The sequence below is a fragment of the Chaetura pelagica genome, unplaced genomic scaffold, assembly GCF_000747805.2.
Source record: "Chaetura pelagica isolate M959 unplaced genomic scaffold, ChaPel_1.0 scaffold272, whole genome shotgun sequence".
NCBI lineage: Eukaryota > Metazoa > Chordata > Aves > Apodiformes > Apodidae > Chaetura > Chaetura pelagica.
The window spans coordinates 315891-332720 of NW_009952445.1; the positions used below are offsets into that span (position 1 = coordinate 315891).

Sequence of the window (16830 nt, forward strand, 5' to 3'; positions counted from 1 at the left end):
AGCACTTCTCTCAAATCATATTTCTACTTTTTTTTATCAATGCTGATGAAGACAGTGAATGACTTGTGATGACTGGTTAACATCCAAAAGTGCAGCTGATGTACTTAAACCAAGCTGGTATGTTAATTACTGGTTTAGTAGCATATTCTTTTTCAATGGAAAGCCCTCCTGCAAAATCCTTCTAACAGCACCTCAAAAATCACAGCTCTCCCATTTGGCTCAGTTTAGCAGTGGCTAAGCCAAGCACTCAAACCCTCAACCTGGTTCCTTGAGGGTCTGTGGGACACCACCACTACAGCACAGAAGTGATTTTATAATTGCACAAGTTTCCATTTTTTTACCTTTGTTCCAGCTGTTTGATGGTGGCAGCCATCTGATTTGTTTTTTCTTCCAAACGACTGTTTAATTCACTCTTCTGTTTCACTCCCATGTCTGAACTCTGGAAAAAGGAGTGTGATGGGTTTTTTATAAGCAGCAGCAAAACCAAAACCAACTATGTAGCATGTGAGGCAGAAGGGGCAGCAGAGAGGCAGGGAAAGGTGCTTAAAAAGCAAAGGCCAGGTCAATATTGCAAGGACAAACATTTAGCCATACATATGCAGGCTACAGCTGCACAACACCATAAATAACTGTTCTGCACACAATGATTGGCCCAAGGATAGTAGAAGAAACTCTTGCCTGTTCTAAAGTTTATTTTCAGATTTCTTGGAGCATTTTGTCTTGCTCTTTGCCTTAAGTCTGCTTTTGTCATCACACAGTCTTGTATAGAATTACACCCTGTGCCTTCCAATACTAGGTTGCACTGGAACAGAAGCTCAGCTTTTGTACCACAGAACCACAGGAGGTGGTTTCCACATTTCCTTTGACCTTCAACATGTTCCACTGCTCAGGTACTTGCAGCAAGACAGAAGCAGACTGTACAGCCTGTAACCCTTGCACACCTACCACCTTTTCAATAGGTAGTGGGGAAAAAAGCAACAAGAGCCATCGCTTTTCTCTGGAATTCACTGCATTTGACTATTTCCCTACCTGCAGCTTGAAGGACAGTTCATGCTTTAGGGCCCTAAGATCATCCAGTTGCTGTCTGAGTGCCACCAACGCATCTTGCTTCTCACAAACATCCTTCTCCAGCATCTTCATGGCCAGCTCCATCTCCTGTCGCATCCCAATCTGCACCTCCAGCTCTTTCTCCACATCCTGGAACACATAGGTCAGTCAGCATTTACTAGGCAGCTTTCCTCACCATTCATGAGAAAACCACTCTCAACTGGTACTCCTGCCAGCAGTCACTACCCTAGGAGCACGCCGCTGTTTCCTGAGAACCTTCTGCTCAGGCACTTTTCTCCCCACCAGCTGAACACAGTTCAGATAGTGGCAATACCCTTATCTGCAAGGGGGATATGTCAGACTAGTGCACTGCTCATTCTGAGAAAGAGCCCTCAAACTGACCAACACAGCTACAAAATCAACATTGCTTCTGACCAGACTGTCTCAGATCCAGCTGAAGCAGGCAGACAAGAATCAGAGGTAAGTTCCCTGGCCCACCATTTTCAAAAGTGATTGTCTGACATGGAGCTATTACGTGAATAAGCCCTTTGTAGTGAGCTCCAAGCTCATGCAGTCCTTACCAGCCGCAGCTGAGTCTCCTCCTTTAACTGCTTTCGTGCCTCAGTCAGTGCATGTCCATCAGCAGTTCTGTCTTTAGTGACCTAAGTTAATTAAGACACCAAATTAGCTTGCCACTATAGAGTATTAACCTTACATTTGCTGACCATTTTCTTCACCCCTTTGGAAACAAATTCAGCAACTATCAAAACTCAGTGCTCCGTTCAGTGAAGGCAGCATGCAGCTCCCATGGGAAAAATCTTCTCCTTCCCTGTTCCCAAGGTGCTCAGGGCATGTCCAGGGACAGGAATTAAATGCACAGACTACCTGTTTTCAGGACTTGCATGGCACACTAAGTACAGTTACAACACCTCAGAAAAAGATCTGATGGGTTTTAAAACTGAAACCAGGTTCTGCCATAGTCACTGGCACTTTAAATAAAGCAATAAAACAAGAGAAAAGAACCTGCCCCCATTTCCAAAAAGGGTAGCACTGCAGGCCAAAAAAGCAGAATTCCTATGTCCACATTTTCCTGCCACCCGCTTAGTAAATCACCTCTGCTCCTCCCGTCCCTTCTGACACCTCCATGCAGCAGGCCAGAACACACTGCAGCAGCTCTGAGCATGTTCAGTTTCATCAGCAACAGCCAGGCAGGATTTACTGTGGCAAGGGCCCATCTGCTACCTCTGTGGAGGATCCACCTGGAGCTACTCTTCTCTACAGCAGCTTAGTGTGAGATACAAAGGAAATAGTATCTTCCAAGCACTTCTAAGTCGAATTTGGGCTGGGACTGCCCAAAAGGTGCCATGATCATTCATACACACGGACCTTACGATTGGATTCTAAGAGGTATGAACCTTCTTCCTTGACCCGTTCCATCTCTTCTTGCAGTGTGATAATCCTGTTGTTGGCAACTGCAAGCTGTGAACAAAACAGTAACATATAAAAAACATACTTGACCATTTTTTCCCCCTCTCCAGACATCTTCTGTACTCTTTTAAACTCCACGTGAAAAAAAAAAATATTTGGAGTCACAAGAAAGTTCAGCCTGTACCATGGCAAAAGACCATCTGAAAAGGCATCAATTAGTGTGATGGATTTCCAGTATCAGCTAAAACAGAAACTTGCCAACCTATTTTGGTTGCTATATTTCACTAAAGTTATTGGCTCCTTCAGGTCTCTACCTCTTAGACTGCATAGCATGGTTAGCACAGCCTGGCAGAAATCCTCATCCCACTCCCCTTCCCAAAGATAACAACAAGAAGTAACACGAGTACATGGCAGCTAAGTTTTGTTAACTTTTAGCAATTGAAATATATTACCAGGAAATAAATACTTGTGTGGGTTTGCTAAAGCTTTAGTAGTTTGGGTACACTGCTAGTGAGAGCACCTGAGATACAAGATTCATCTGGGCAGGAGAAGCACAATGAGAACCTCATCAGAGAAGGAGGATTTGGCTGGACATGAGGGATCAGTAGCACACACCACCCTTAGGAGACAGAATATCTGCCTTGGTGTGTGGCTGAAGGCCAAACCAACTTTAGAAAACTCCTTCTGACTTTGTAAACCCTACCTACTTGTAATTTTCACTAAGACATAAACAAGGAAATTATTAAAAATAAAAAACTACTTCAGTCAATGTTGCAATTTATCTCCTGGGTACCATGTCTAACGGGCACAGCACTTGTGCTGTGCAGGTAATAAATCAAAAGCCACTTACTACAGAACTGAGAAAGGGAGCCTCTACTGCAGACCATCTTTTAATCAATAAAAACAATGAATTGCAAAAAACATTTCTTACTCCTTAATTACAGGAGTGCATACACTAGTTTCCATCGCTACAGCTTCTCATAATTTGGAATACATCCATCAGAGTAAGTGTTAAATAACCAGACACACAGACCTCCTGTAATGAGGGTGAACAAGCAAAAAAGAATTCTTGTTTCACATTGGTTCTGCCAAAGCACTGAGACATCCCAAACAAAATTATTCTGGCTGAGCCAAGTGACATGAGGATACAGACACCAGAAAACAGTCTGGATGAGACCTGCTAACACCCACTTGTCAGGGAGCTGACCCCAAATCATTTTGTGACTTTGATGCCAACACTAACGAACTGCAGGGCAAACTTAAAAACACAGGTTACACCTGTGACTCCCATAACAACCCTTTTTCATCCTGAGACTGAACAACATTTAATTGAATAAAATCTAATATTTTTTTTTCTTTACTTCTTGCAAACTGTGACAGACAGTGAAGTCATTCAAACATTTCAATTACCATCTTTACACTGCTGTAAACTTCTGCACCTGTCCAAATAAACAGACATTTAAACATTTGTCATGTCTGGACATCTCACAGCCTACATCAGCTGCAGGGCATTCCAAACCACACCTACCCTATGTATTCTAAGACATTTTCCAAAAATCAGAAAGCACTCCAAGGATTCAGAGGAACGAAGTGTATTCAGCAGCTTTTGGTTTTTAACAGAAACATTCAGCCGTTCTTCCACCTCAGTTAGTAGCACCAGCTGGTATAATTCCTTGGCAGGTCAGTTATTCCAGTTCCATCATTAAACACTCATCATTACATACACTAGCAACCTGTCAATAACTCCTCCCTTACCTTTTTATCCCCAGTTCCCAAAGGCAAAAACATCAGATGATTTTCCATTACACTTACCTCCTCGGTCAGTTTAGTGTTGGATTTTTCTAAAGCATCCACCTTGGCCTGTAGGTTGTTTACTGTAGCACTGTTCAAGAGAAAAAAATCCTACAGTAATTCCTTTCTTTTTAAAGCCAGGGTTTTTTAAATTTTGCTAAACTATGTAATAAATAAATACATAAATAATGCATTACCTTAAGTGTCTGTTGAGTTCTTCTACATAGTTCTTCTGGTCCAAAATTGCAGTTATCTGACCATCTCTGGAAAAACAGAAATAAGGCTCTAAAGAACAGAAGACCTAACTCAGCAGAGGGTCACTTTTAAAATATTTTCTCTTCAAGTAAGAACACACATTTTCTGGGAGATTTCCGTTTTCCCCTGCCTCCTCCCAATACTTTCAGTATCTTATATATTATGGAGTATCATAGAAGAGCAATTCAGTCTGAATAGCTTTTTAATTAAAAATGTAACAGCTTCAAAATACCTGAATACAAGTTTCCAAGAGATAAGGAGGACAGTCCTGTGTGAACTTACCCTTCACTGCCCTTTGTGCTGTTTCCATCTTTCAAATACATTGAGAAATCAATAACTCCAACCTAGAAAAGAAATATTTACATTTTATATTAAATACTTTTTCTAAGACCAAGCACAGTCTGTAGCCGTGAAAATTTAGAGTCATTCAGTTAATCCATTTTGTATTACAGCATGGCTTCATTATGCCAGTAATGTATCAAAAATTAATGACAACGTGGCATATTTCAAGCAAAAATAGACTCGGAGAAGCAGCAAGTTGGCAAGCAAGGCTTAGGACATAAGGACAAAACATGACCATCACCGTATCTGTATATACAGTGCTTATGCAAGGTGGAATGTAAGTGCCTCCAGACTCATTTTCTTTTAACAGCTACAATGATCTCATCCCACAGCATGAGTGGATTAACAGTTCTGCCCATTTCTCCCCTAGTTTTGGCCACATGCTTCCCTGGTTTTGCCTCCTTCTTCCTTCCCTACATTTAACAGAACAGTGAGTTGCATGTAGACCTCAGCAAAGCATGAACAGCAACGAGTGAACCAAAAACCCTAAGTCTCTGCTCTCAGAGCTGCCAGTTAACCAACAACCTCAATCCTAGTAACAAGCTGCTAGTAGTCTTTTATCACACATAGTCATCAACTTGTACCTCAGTTGATGAAAGGTCTCTACAACAAGTTCTCCAATTTAAATGAGAAGAAAAAAACGCATTAACTGAATACCCAGTACCTGTGAGTCCAGGTCTTCTCCTTTCATGCAGAAGTTAGCATCAATGACATTCAGACCTACTAGGAGGCCAGCAATGATGGCACCTTCTTCTTCCATCATCAGTGCATTGGGCTCATAAAATTCACTGCAGGATGCAGGGCAAGAGGGAGACAAGTGCTGCATCATTAGAACTCAACCAAAATTATGTCAGCTAGCACAGGATCCCTGCTGTTCCAAAATGCAAGCCCAGCCTGAACACAAAGGCAGGCAGCAGCAGACTGTCCACTCTCCTATGTCCTGCCAAGTTACTACTGCTCTGCCTGAACCCATCCTTCTTAGCACAGGGAGTCTTGAGGGGAGGGAAAGACCAAACAGGGAGGAGACCTAGTCCCTCAGCTGCTGAGAGGGGATAGAAAGTCAAGCACGATACTTGAGTAATGATGGAGCACATTGATACTAAGTCTTAAATCTTCAGTGTTTTTAGAGTCTGATACTTCTGCTGCTCTATTACACACTATTAGTAATACAAGCCACTCACACATCTTCCAGTGGACAACAACAAGTTATCTTTTCTCACTCCAAGTCAGCCATGGATTTGCATGGACAGCCAACAAAAAAAATCTGCTTGTTTGAATAAAGAAACACCAACATTTTTATTAAATCCAAGTGCTTGACACAGCCACCTTAGTTCAAGTCCATGGACTTTCAATTAAACTACAGAATTATTGCTGGTTTGTGAGTGGGAAGCAGAGATACAGAGATGTAAAACTACTTGTTCCAAGTCAAATAATAATGAAGTGATGAGGTCAGAAATAAATCCAGGGTCAAGATTTTGCAGACAGAGAATACTGTATCCCCTCTGTTCAAATATTTAACCCAAATAATCTCATTGGACTAACATTTGTGTTTATGATAATGGGTATTACAGACAAAGTGGAGAAATAATAGCTTTTGAATTAAGAAAGATAGCAAGGTATTTTTAATCCCTCAGAGGAAACTCTGCCTTTCACAAATATGATGTTCTCTCAAAAAACGTACCCACATACTTTACCACTTGGGTGTAAAAGACTGTAGAGTTCTCACAAGCAGGCAGAGGTGAACCTAACCTGAGAGGGAGCTCAGCACTCACCTGAGAAGATCCTTTCTGTTAATCAAGGCTTTCATGTACTCTGAAAGTTTCTTCTGCATTAGAGCCAGGCGTAGCCATGCCCTTCCTCTCCCCACAGGTGTCCTGCAGAGGCCAGGAATAAGAGCTACAGGCAGACTGCAAGGCACGTTTGCAGCAGCTTTTAAAACCCCATTCTATCTCAAATCTCTGCATCTGAAAGATAGAGCTGGCACTGATGAAAACAGGGAAATACAAAGTACTGAAGTGCAAACAGTTAGAAATGAATTTAAGCAATCATTGCTTCTCTCATAAACTAATTATATATTTGTTGTTATATTAAAAATAGTGCCAACTTGACCCATGCTGGATGCTACTACATAGACAGCAATCAGTGGCTTCAGCACATCATCTTGCTAATTCAAAATCAGTTTTGCCTAAGGGCAAGTCAAAATAAGATGGATACTTCAGCCCAGATGCCCAAGCATCACTCTTCGTAGCAGGTGTTAAGCTGGGTGAGAATCCACAAACTGAAAACACCAGTTCAGTTTTGCCCTCTTCAACTCTTTTGCTCATTAGCCCACTCACAGGATGCAACAGGTTACAGCCACAGTCCTTCCCCCTGGGTTTCTCCTGACCATCTGAAGCACACAGCTTTCCAAACACCATCACTGACATGCTGCACCACAGCTTTGGCTCTTCTACCCTGGTGTGCTGGCCAGGAGCCAGGACCAGATGCTCCAAAGGAAGGTGTAAATCCCCCGAGCTGAGCAGCATTCTGATTAGAAAGACATTTAATTTCCATCTCCAGCAGTCAGTCAGCTGTCTTCTGCCAAAGAGCATGTGGAGAACTGCATCTTCTAACCTTAACTAGTGTAAGCAGCAACCGCCTATGAAAGTCAACTTGCTCATTCTTGACCTCGCTAACACATGACATGACATTTTCCAAGGGTCAGTATGAATGCAAGGCTGAAGTTTAGAAACTTCTCCTAAAACTGTTTTTTACTTGAATTTATTTCATGTTTCAATTCTTTTACAACAGGAATAGGTACCAGGAGCAACAAGGTACCAGCACAACACTTGCTCATACTCCACACTGGCCCTGTAAGCTGTTCCAGGAGTCCTCCTGCACAGATCCCCAGTAAAAGCACTTGTCCGTATGTACCTTAACAATGGCTGAAACTGTTCACCTCTTCTTTCAGCAAAGAAGATTTAATCCTTAGTCCTGCTGCTCATACAAAAGCTGCCTTACAACTTTTTCTATTCTATTTAGTTTCTTATCATTGAATAAACAAACCTGAGTGTGATGTCTGAAATGACTATGAAATTTTTTAAGTTATGTTACTTAAAGTGGTTTCCCCCTACTCCCGCTTCTTTAAAATAAGCTAGTGTCTTCTTTTTGTTTGTCTGAATTTATGTAAGAGAAAAATAACCTCTATCAGCCTCAAAATTGTTCAACCTGTAACAACCTTCTTCCCAAATTCCCTTCCCTCTCAGTCTGAATTCAGAAAGTGTCAGTAAAGGTTGTTCCTACCCCTGAGCACATGGTGACTTGGTTAGTGCCAGCAATAAATGTGCTCTTGTCTGTAACACCTCATGTGCTTAACACAGAATCAATATATCTTCTTTTGCAGTTCCCTGATTAAGAGAGTAACCATCCATTTTTATCAGCAGAAGGTGGCAGATGTATTACTGAAGGTTATGTTTTTCCTTTCTTCTCTTCTTCAGTATCCTTCTTACAATAAAAAAAACACCAAACATATCATGTACTTGTGCAGTAAAAGACTCTACTTACTTCAGCCCTGGGAGATCCTTAACACTTGCTGTGATTTCTGCAGCTTCAGGAACAAGTTTTTCTACTAGTTCTAGAGGTCCCCAAAATGACTTGTTTTGCCCAAGAAATGTCTTTTTGGCTAGAAAAGAAAATGAACAGTAGACAAAAATTGTCATAAAGATTCTTCTGAGACTGCTGCTGGGCAAGTATGAAAGATGAATTTTGATGTCCGAGTGTGGCAACTACTGGTGTCATTCAAAGAAGGCAACAGAGTTGAGACAGATGCCAGAAAATATTCCATACATCCCCAAAGGCCAAAACAGTATCTGCTGATAACCAGCCACTTCAGTGCTCTGGCAGAGGTTAACAGGATGCTGTTCTTGTCCCTGAGTTACACTTTATGGATAAGCAAGGAAGCTGAATATGAACACTTCTCCCTTGCACAATGTTACTTGAAACAGCACAGGAATCCCTTCTTCTTCCAGGCAGAATGCTGACCATGACTACTCCAGCAGCCCTGCAGAATGTGCACAAAGGTGCTGAGCAGGCATTTAACACTGTCTGCTTTTCATCTCAAGCTACTATTATACAAAGGCAGCACATCAAGGAAAGCAGCCTCCTACTTGGCAATTTCAGTTGTGACTCTGTATTTTAGTTAAATACATGGTCTGCTTGCTATTTGAGCAAGCAGCTTACAAGACATGAGCTGCAGAAACACCAACTCTTCAGTTTTGACAGAACTATTGAGAAAGCATCTCTTTCTTGCAGTTCCCCTTCCAGCAAGAGGACTTGCTATGTCCCTAAAGCACAAGGAAGTGCAGAAAAAAAGGGAAACACAAGTTTGCTGAGGAACTATTTTTATCACTGACTGCTTATGTTATCGAGTCATCTGAATAGCTGTTTTTAAAATGGCAACCACTGTGAACCTTTCACCTTCAGCAGATTATTTTCCCCTTCTTGTGGCCTGCCAAGTCAACTGTGACCACAGCAGTGACCCCGCTCAGCCTCTCCTTAGTCTAGATGGCAAAACTACCTTGTAAAAGCAAGATGGCTCTTTCTCAGCCCTGGACTGACAACAGCCTAGGAGGAGGGAGGACTTCTCTCAAGCCAGGTTACCTTTCAAGCCATGTTTAAGGCAATGTTCCATCACAACAAAGAACTGCTGAAGAGGTGCATAGTCAGAGTCCAGAGTCCTGCCCAGATTGAGCGCTGATTCGATCAACCCCTTGATACTCAGTTTCGCCATGTTCATCAGGTTCATGCGTTCATTAGCCATGAGATAATCAGGGTCTATTAAAAAAAAGGAAGAAAACCACCGTTGAGTAACAAAAGCTGTTTTTAATACAATATGATACCCCATCTCTCTTTGTCCCTTAGCTTTGAAGACCTGTTTAGGGCCCATGACAGTTTCACATGAAGTATTATCTTCAGGGCTTTTGTTGAGAAAAATAAAAATTAACTAGCATTCGATGACGTGGGAATCAGGTGATCCATCACATTAAGGGGGCAGGCAGCTGTTAATAGTGTGCTTTATATCTTGACAACATGTGACCGAATGCTGTGGCCATCACTTGATCCAACTGAAATCCCCAGCTATGACCAGCAACTACAAACCTGTATGAATTCCCCACTTGTGATTTGCTCTCCTGTCTATAAACACAAATCCCCTCACACTTAATCCATCTGTGTGTCTCTCTATCCAATCTTACTCTTCTTCCTTCTCATTATTCTTTACTTCTAAACTTGGATGTAACACACACAGCCAATTCCCACCTCTCTCTCCCTTTCATCAACACTAATATTTTTTACCACCACCACCAAGGAGCTGATCTTCATGGCTCTTCTGACAGTTCATTCTAAGTCCCAACACACACAGATCTTCCAAGGTTTTATTCATCCTCTACCATATTTTTAGTATGGTATTAATATTTCCAACACCTAAACTTCACAACAGCCCTGTACATGGAGTGATTATTTGGGCCTGGAGATATAGAGCAATAGAAATTCTGGCTACTAGAATGATTTTGCATCAGTTGCAAGATTTCTGTTTGTGTCCTGCAATCCCACACACAATTTTTGAGCTAGAATTCTGTGTAGCAAAGAGTTTAATCCCTGAAAGGCATGTTTATTCTAGGGCTGCTGTAAATTACCATGGACGCCTGAATCCATTTGCCACCTTTGCAGGTGAATTTACTACCCCTAGCAGCAGAACCATGAGCAGAGGACATCTAAGACTACATACCTAAGCAGAGAGAACACATTCTATCTGCTATACTGACAAAGCATGCTTTGCATTAGCAACCATGTAAAGCAAATAAATATCAGAGACTGAAAACCTTCCATTAGAAGAAAAGGACACCTATTTCTGATTAAAACAGCTCCAAGGCGCTCTCTTTCTCTCCAACATACAGACATCTCCTAGGTCTCTCTTTGAAACATCTCTCACAGTGGAGAAGGAGTGGAAGATGCGACGTCAGCAGATCCAGCCCCTAAATGAAGTCTCGCAGAAGTTTGGGGTTGCATTCAGCAGGTTTGCCACTGAGTCATCATCAAATCTCTACAAGGTAGGTGGACTTGAGCTGTCTGGATTGTTCAGTTTTCATCCTCTTGTCAAAACAATCATGAAGAACTATTTATTGCAAATTAAAATGCAGCAAGAGGCCATGGGGTACATTCTTCTGAAGCTTCTGCAGTTTCCTATAGGTCTTGTCCTGCTGATGCAAGATCATCCTACAACATCATAATGCTGACACTGACTAGTCCAGTTACTCTAATACAAATTCCTTGTCAACTCAAAGACACTGGACTGCCATAAGGCACCTTGTCAGCACCCACCAGCCAAAAAGAGAGCAAGGAGCAAAACTTGAGAGAAATTAAAAAAAATCTTTAAAAGTCACATTGGTCCCACTCCCAACCTCAGGTATCTCCTGTAGGTTGAAAAGCACTGTAGCCTCAGCAGATGTAGCTGACAGGAGAAAGATTTTATTTCAGTAACCTATGTCTCAATCCAAAACAGGCAAGAGGAACAACTACTACCATGCAATTGAGATTCCTTATGCCAGACAGAATGAGTCTGCCCTTCTCAAAGGCACCTCCAGGCTGGGAGATGAAAAGCAACTACTGAAGTGGACAAACAAAGATCCTAAGTCAAAGAACCTGAGAAATTACGAAAGGGAATCACAAGACAGCATTTGCAAAATTTGGAAGCAGAGGCAGACTTGCCGAATCTGCATCTGAAGCACACCAGGGCCAGGTTCTCACAGCTTCTCGGCTGGTGAGGTCTCATTATTGTTGCTTTGTTTGGGGTGGCCTGTCTGCCAGACAACAGTGATGCTGCTGCTGACTCCAAGTCACACTCAGACCCAGTGCTGTGACAACTAGCCATCACAGATGCCCTTGAAGAGTACCTGAACATGACTACAGCATTTGCTTCTACCTCAGGCAGCTACTGTCACAAAAATGTGCTTTGCTTTGGTACCATGATTCAGAATCTGCTCAGAACAAGCTTATCTGGTGAAATCACCATCAACTCCCCCCAGTAATTCTGCTAACACAACTCCACCTATAACATACATCAACACTTCTGACCAGGACAGATAAACTAGCAGAAATCTAGTAGGTTTGAGTTATCTGAGGCACTTTGCATGTACCCTCAAAAGAGTATGGTGCTGTGATAAGAGAAACAAATAGACTTGCTTTTTTCTAGTTTAAATACACTTTGAAGTCTTGATTGAACATGATTATTTGCCTGGCCAGCCTTTGAAGACAAACTCCTCTGCATACGCACCCCATGCCCGCTGATCTCAAGTGATCATGACTGAACTGGATTTGGATCCCACTACAACAGGGTAAAACCATTAGGTCATCTTACTGCTTCCTTAAAACACTCAACTTCCAAGTTTCTAAAGAGGTAAAACTGTGCTACAATCATCCACATGCTGACAGCATGAAAAGCCAAGGGCTCCTGAGAAGCTTACGCAAAGAACATTTTCAAAAGCAATCAAGAATCTCAGGAACTCTGTTATTTGTTTAAAAAGTGAGATGCCCCTAGGAACCTAAAAGTCAGAGTCATTACAATACCAGACCTCTAAGGGTTCAGCTACCACTGTGGTTTGAGTACTTCCCACATGATGACACTAAATGTTACCGCTCCTCATATTGAATTATGATAAAAGGATTGAGAAGAAACTAAAATAAAGCTAGAAAGGTAATCAAATACAAGAGTCATGAAAAACTGTAGAGGTGAACAGATCTGCTCAAAGTAATACAAATTAATTAGTCTTTCAGCCAGGTTCTCCATGGACTGAGTCCATAGCAAATAAAAAATGCAAACTTAGATCAACCTGGCATTTAGAAAGGCTGCTCCTGCATATGGAAGAGAAATGGCATCTTGCAAGCACAGCTCCTACTGTATTCAGGTTACCTGGGGTACCTTCCATGGTGAAATTCTTGCTTTCAAAACACACCATCCAGCCACAGTGCACCAAATTTCAGCCAGACCAATTCACTGTAGGGAAGACATTATTCCCAGCTGATCTGCTATGAGATCATGAACACATACATCACGTTAAATAAATGTGGAAAGCAAACCCCAGATGAATTAAGGCCTTTCATCCTTTCAACGGGAGCTCACCATACTTATATTTTTATGTTCCTTGTTGCAGCTTTTCTGACATTCCCTTACATTCCAGTGCCTTCTAGCAATGCAAGTCCCCAGCTGCCATCTCCAGGATGAGGTGATACATGTTTTGCCTATCACGCAAACACTCTCTGAAAGGGAAGCAGTGTTGAAAACAAAAACATGACTATTCACAAGTGAAAAACAGAGGCTTGCCTGTTTCTACAGAAAGATGTTTTGTTCTACTAGGTTTTTTGCTTCTATACTCAAAATTCAACCTGTCTACTCTGAGAGACTGTGGATAAACCAGAAAGCAGCTGGACTCATGTCATCTTACAAAATGAAACTAGATCTCCTTAGAGGAGGAACATTTTCAGAGTTTAAAAGGTTGCTTCATTTGCTCTTGCTATTATATCCTTAATGTTGACTTCTGAGGGGGAAAGCACTCTCCACATCAAGCATCCATCAGTCTCTGATCGATGGCTGGGGACATTTTTCCCAACACACCAGGCAAGTAAGAGTTCCAAAACAACAGAACAGGGTGGTGGACACGGAAAACAAAGATGCAAGTGCAAGCAGACAAGACACACATGCCAAATACATCCGACATCAACAAAATGGATGCAAAAAAATATCTGTACAGAGATTAATGAAAAATAAAGTCTCAACCCCTTCTTTTTCCCCCGTAACAAGTACCTTGGATATGCCTGTGGCTGGAGCTGCTGGGGAAGCAGAATTAGGTGTCATGCCAGGAGAGAAAACATCCCCCTTGGCTGATGACAAGTTTACTTTACTAAGTTTATGAGGCCACCAGCAGAAGCCCAGGCACATAACCAAGCCTAGCAGTCAAGGAAGGCACCATCCACAGAAGATGACCAGCCAGATACCTGTGTATGTTCTGTATCTAAACTGATTTTTGTGTGCACAACACATCCTCCTTAAAAAGCTTTATACCATCCGAGTTTCCAAACAGAAACACAAGTAAATGTTGCTTGGTCATGGTTGACTGATTTTCTGCCAGAAACATAATTCCTAGAATTTGCACTGGAAGGTTTTTCCCGAGTCCCAAATGTAGCTGCATTAATTATTCTAGTAATTATTGCAGCTATGTGTTTTAAGACAGATGTACCCTTCACAGTACTGCTCATACTTTGCTCTCTATTTGTAACCCTGAGTCCATAACAAACACATAAAAATTCACTTAATTTTCACCAGACAGGGCAGTGACAGGTCAAGGGGTGATGGTTTTAAACTGAAAGAGGGGAGATTTAGGGTAGACATCAGGAAGAAATTCAGGGTAGAAAGGTGCTGGAATAGGTTGCCCAGGGAAGCTGTGGAAGCCCCATCCCTAGATGTGTTGAAGGGCAGGTTGGATGGGGCTTGGAGCAACCTGGTCTAGTGGGAGGTGTCCCTGCCCATGCAGGGGGTTGGAACCTTATGATCTTGAAGGTCCCTTCCAACCTTCACCATTCTGTGATTCTATGGATTCCACCATTTTGCTTTAATCAAGTTTCATGTTTAGATGTCTTTTCTGTTCTCTAAACAAGCACCTCTTTTGGGCTGACACCCTACCAGGGAGAATCAGACCAAAACAAAATAAAACACTGGTAGGAAAACAGCCTCTGTGGGATCTGTAATCCCCAGCTCCTCTCAAAACACTCAATGCACAAATGGGCAAAGAGAGATGAACTGCATCTGCTGACCGTACTCTTTTGGGATTAGCAGCATGATAATAATCATCCTTCTACACTGAAATCTATATTCTCCCTAATGATGAGTACTTAAACTTTTCATTCACAAAAGGATAATTCCCTTCCCATTCCCTTCCCTCCAAAAGGTGTATTATTTTTATCCCAAGCATGAACAGTTGCAGTTAGTCACCACATTACAAATTTACTTGAATCACAGAATGGTTTGCGTTGGAAGGGACTTCAAAAGTCATCCGGTTCCAACCCCCCTGCATGGGCAGGGACACCTCCCACCAGCCCAGGCTGCTCCAAGCCCCATCCAACCTGCCCTTCAACACTGCCAGGGATAGGGCAGCCACAGCTTCCCTGGGCAACCTGGGCCAGGCTCTCACCACCCTCACACTACAGAATTTCCTCCTCATGTCTCACCTACATCTCCCCTCTTCCAGTTTTGATCCATTATCCCTTGCCAACTATTTCATACTTGCAACATGTTTAAGAATCACTTCAGAAGCACTAGAAAAAAAAATAAAATCGTTTAGTACTTCACAAGTTTTAATTGAAATTTGCAACACAAGTTTTAGAATCACTTTTGCAAAGTCTCAACTTGATAAATAGAAATACTTCAGTAAATTTGAAGCTTCAGGGTAATTTCTGAACTATTTTTGAAATTTAGCTTCCATATATTATTTCAAACTTTTGAGTTGTGTTTATATCAGGCTCAGGAAAATAAATGCCTCAGAAAGTATTTAGTATAAATAAACTAGCCCCTTGTTGACTCACTTTTTCTACCTCTTTGAAGTGAAAATAACCACAAAATGTTAAAACCATTTTTTTCAGCAACAATATACACCGATGTTTAAGAAAAAAATATTAATAATTTAGAAACCAAAACTGATAACATGGAACCCATGAAGGGGCTGATAAAAATTAGAAGAAAAGTCTCCACAATAACCATTTAAAAAGTAAATCAATACAATTACAAGAGCGATACATGCACTTGAGTGATCAAAGCCATTGTCTTTAACACACTGACAGCAGAAGCCAAACATTCACACAGAGGACAGCTGGTACAGCACTCCTGGCTGCCAATCTGGTTCAACCAGACAAGCACATTCAGAAAGCCACAGATATTTGCACAGGAAAGGAAAGCTGTATTTTGCACTCAGACTTGAAATAAGTCAAAAGCCAATCATTAGTGGAAATAATAGCTGAAAGATGTTGGTGTGGCACGCACCTTCAGTCTCATCACGCAATTGCTCCACCACATCTGTCAAATCCTCCCAAGAGTCTTTGCAAACAGCCAAAAGAAAGGAAAAGAAAGAAAACGTCATGCAAGCCATGATCTAAAGGAAAGATTCAAAATCAAGGTATAAGAAAAGGATAACTGAAAGGGAAATTTGCATCATACAAGACTTCATTCATAGAGGGAAGAGATTTGCAAGTCAAAACGGTTTATTAGTCTGCACAAAGCAACACAGCAAAGCAGGTTTTTTCCTTGACAGTCAAATTTAGGTAGGCTTCAATAAAGTTTTAGAAGCTTTGCTTCTTTCTGCCTTAAGACAAGCAACGTTTTTGTAAAGCACACCCTAAAAAGGAAAGCAAGAAAAGCATTATTTTGTTTGCAAGATCAAAGCACTACACTTTTTATAGTTATGCAATGTCAGCCTTTGCTTCAAGTTCCTCCTACCCAGTCCCAAAAAGAACCCCGTAACAGGGAAATACAGCCACACATAAAAAGCAAACACATTTCAGGAAAAGCAGATACTGAGAAGATTGTAAATAAGGTTACACAGAGCTTTGACTCCATTCCAACCATGGCCCCAAGGTGATCTGACCCCAGCCTGGACATGGGGCACAGGTTTTATGCCATCATTCTGTGATGGTTCACCAAGGCCTTCACGGGGAAAACACTCCTTGCTGGGAACCTGCAGATGGCTGACAGGCACTAGGAGGAGCTGGGTGTTCTGGGAGAGGAGCAGGCAGGACACGGCAAACATGTTTCAGCACGCCCACTAACTCCCCAGTTCCAACCCCAGCCAACAAAGTCAGAGGAAGCTGCAGAGGGTCTGATCCCTGCAGGATCTGCAGCTCCCTACTTACGTGCCTGCTCTCCTCAGCGCTAACTTCCAACTGCTG

General features: G+C 41.9%; 1 protein-coding gene across 2 annotated transcripts in view; it reads right to left on the reverse strand.

The window, feature by feature from the left end:
- Positions 1 to 16830, reverse strand: part of RUFY3 (RUN and FYVE domain containing 3) — a 28654-nt gene that overhangs the window by 1263 nt on the left and 10561 nt on the right. The window contains exons 2-13 of one of the 2 annotated variants that reach the window (XM_010008518.1): positions 15929 to 15982; positions 9502 to 9675; positions 8407 to 8524; positions 6636 to 6737; positions 5528 to 5651; positions 4804 to 4865; positions 4464 to 4529; positions 4288 to 4357; positions 2434 to 2526; positions 1629 to 1709; positions 1030 to 1197; positions 342 to 439 (exon numbers count right to left, since the gene is read on the reverse strand). In XM_010008518.1, the coding sequence (XP_010006820.1) occupies positions 342 to 439; positions 1030 to 1197; positions 1629 to 1709; positions 2434 to 2526; positions 4288 to 4357; positions 4464 to 4529; positions 4804 to 4865; positions 5528 to 5651; positions 6636 to 6737; positions 8407 to 8524; positions 9502 to 9675; positions 15929 to 15982 (1210 nt within the window). The remainder of the gene's footprint in view (positions 1 to 341; positions 440 to 1029; positions 1198 to 1628; positions 1710 to 2433; positions 2527 to 4287; positions 4358 to 4463; positions 4530 to 4803; positions 4866 to 5527; positions 5652 to 6635; positions 6738 to 8406; positions 8525 to 9501; positions 9676 to 15928; positions 15983 to 16830) is intronic. The other variant, XM_010008519.1, reaches the window with a different exon arrangement.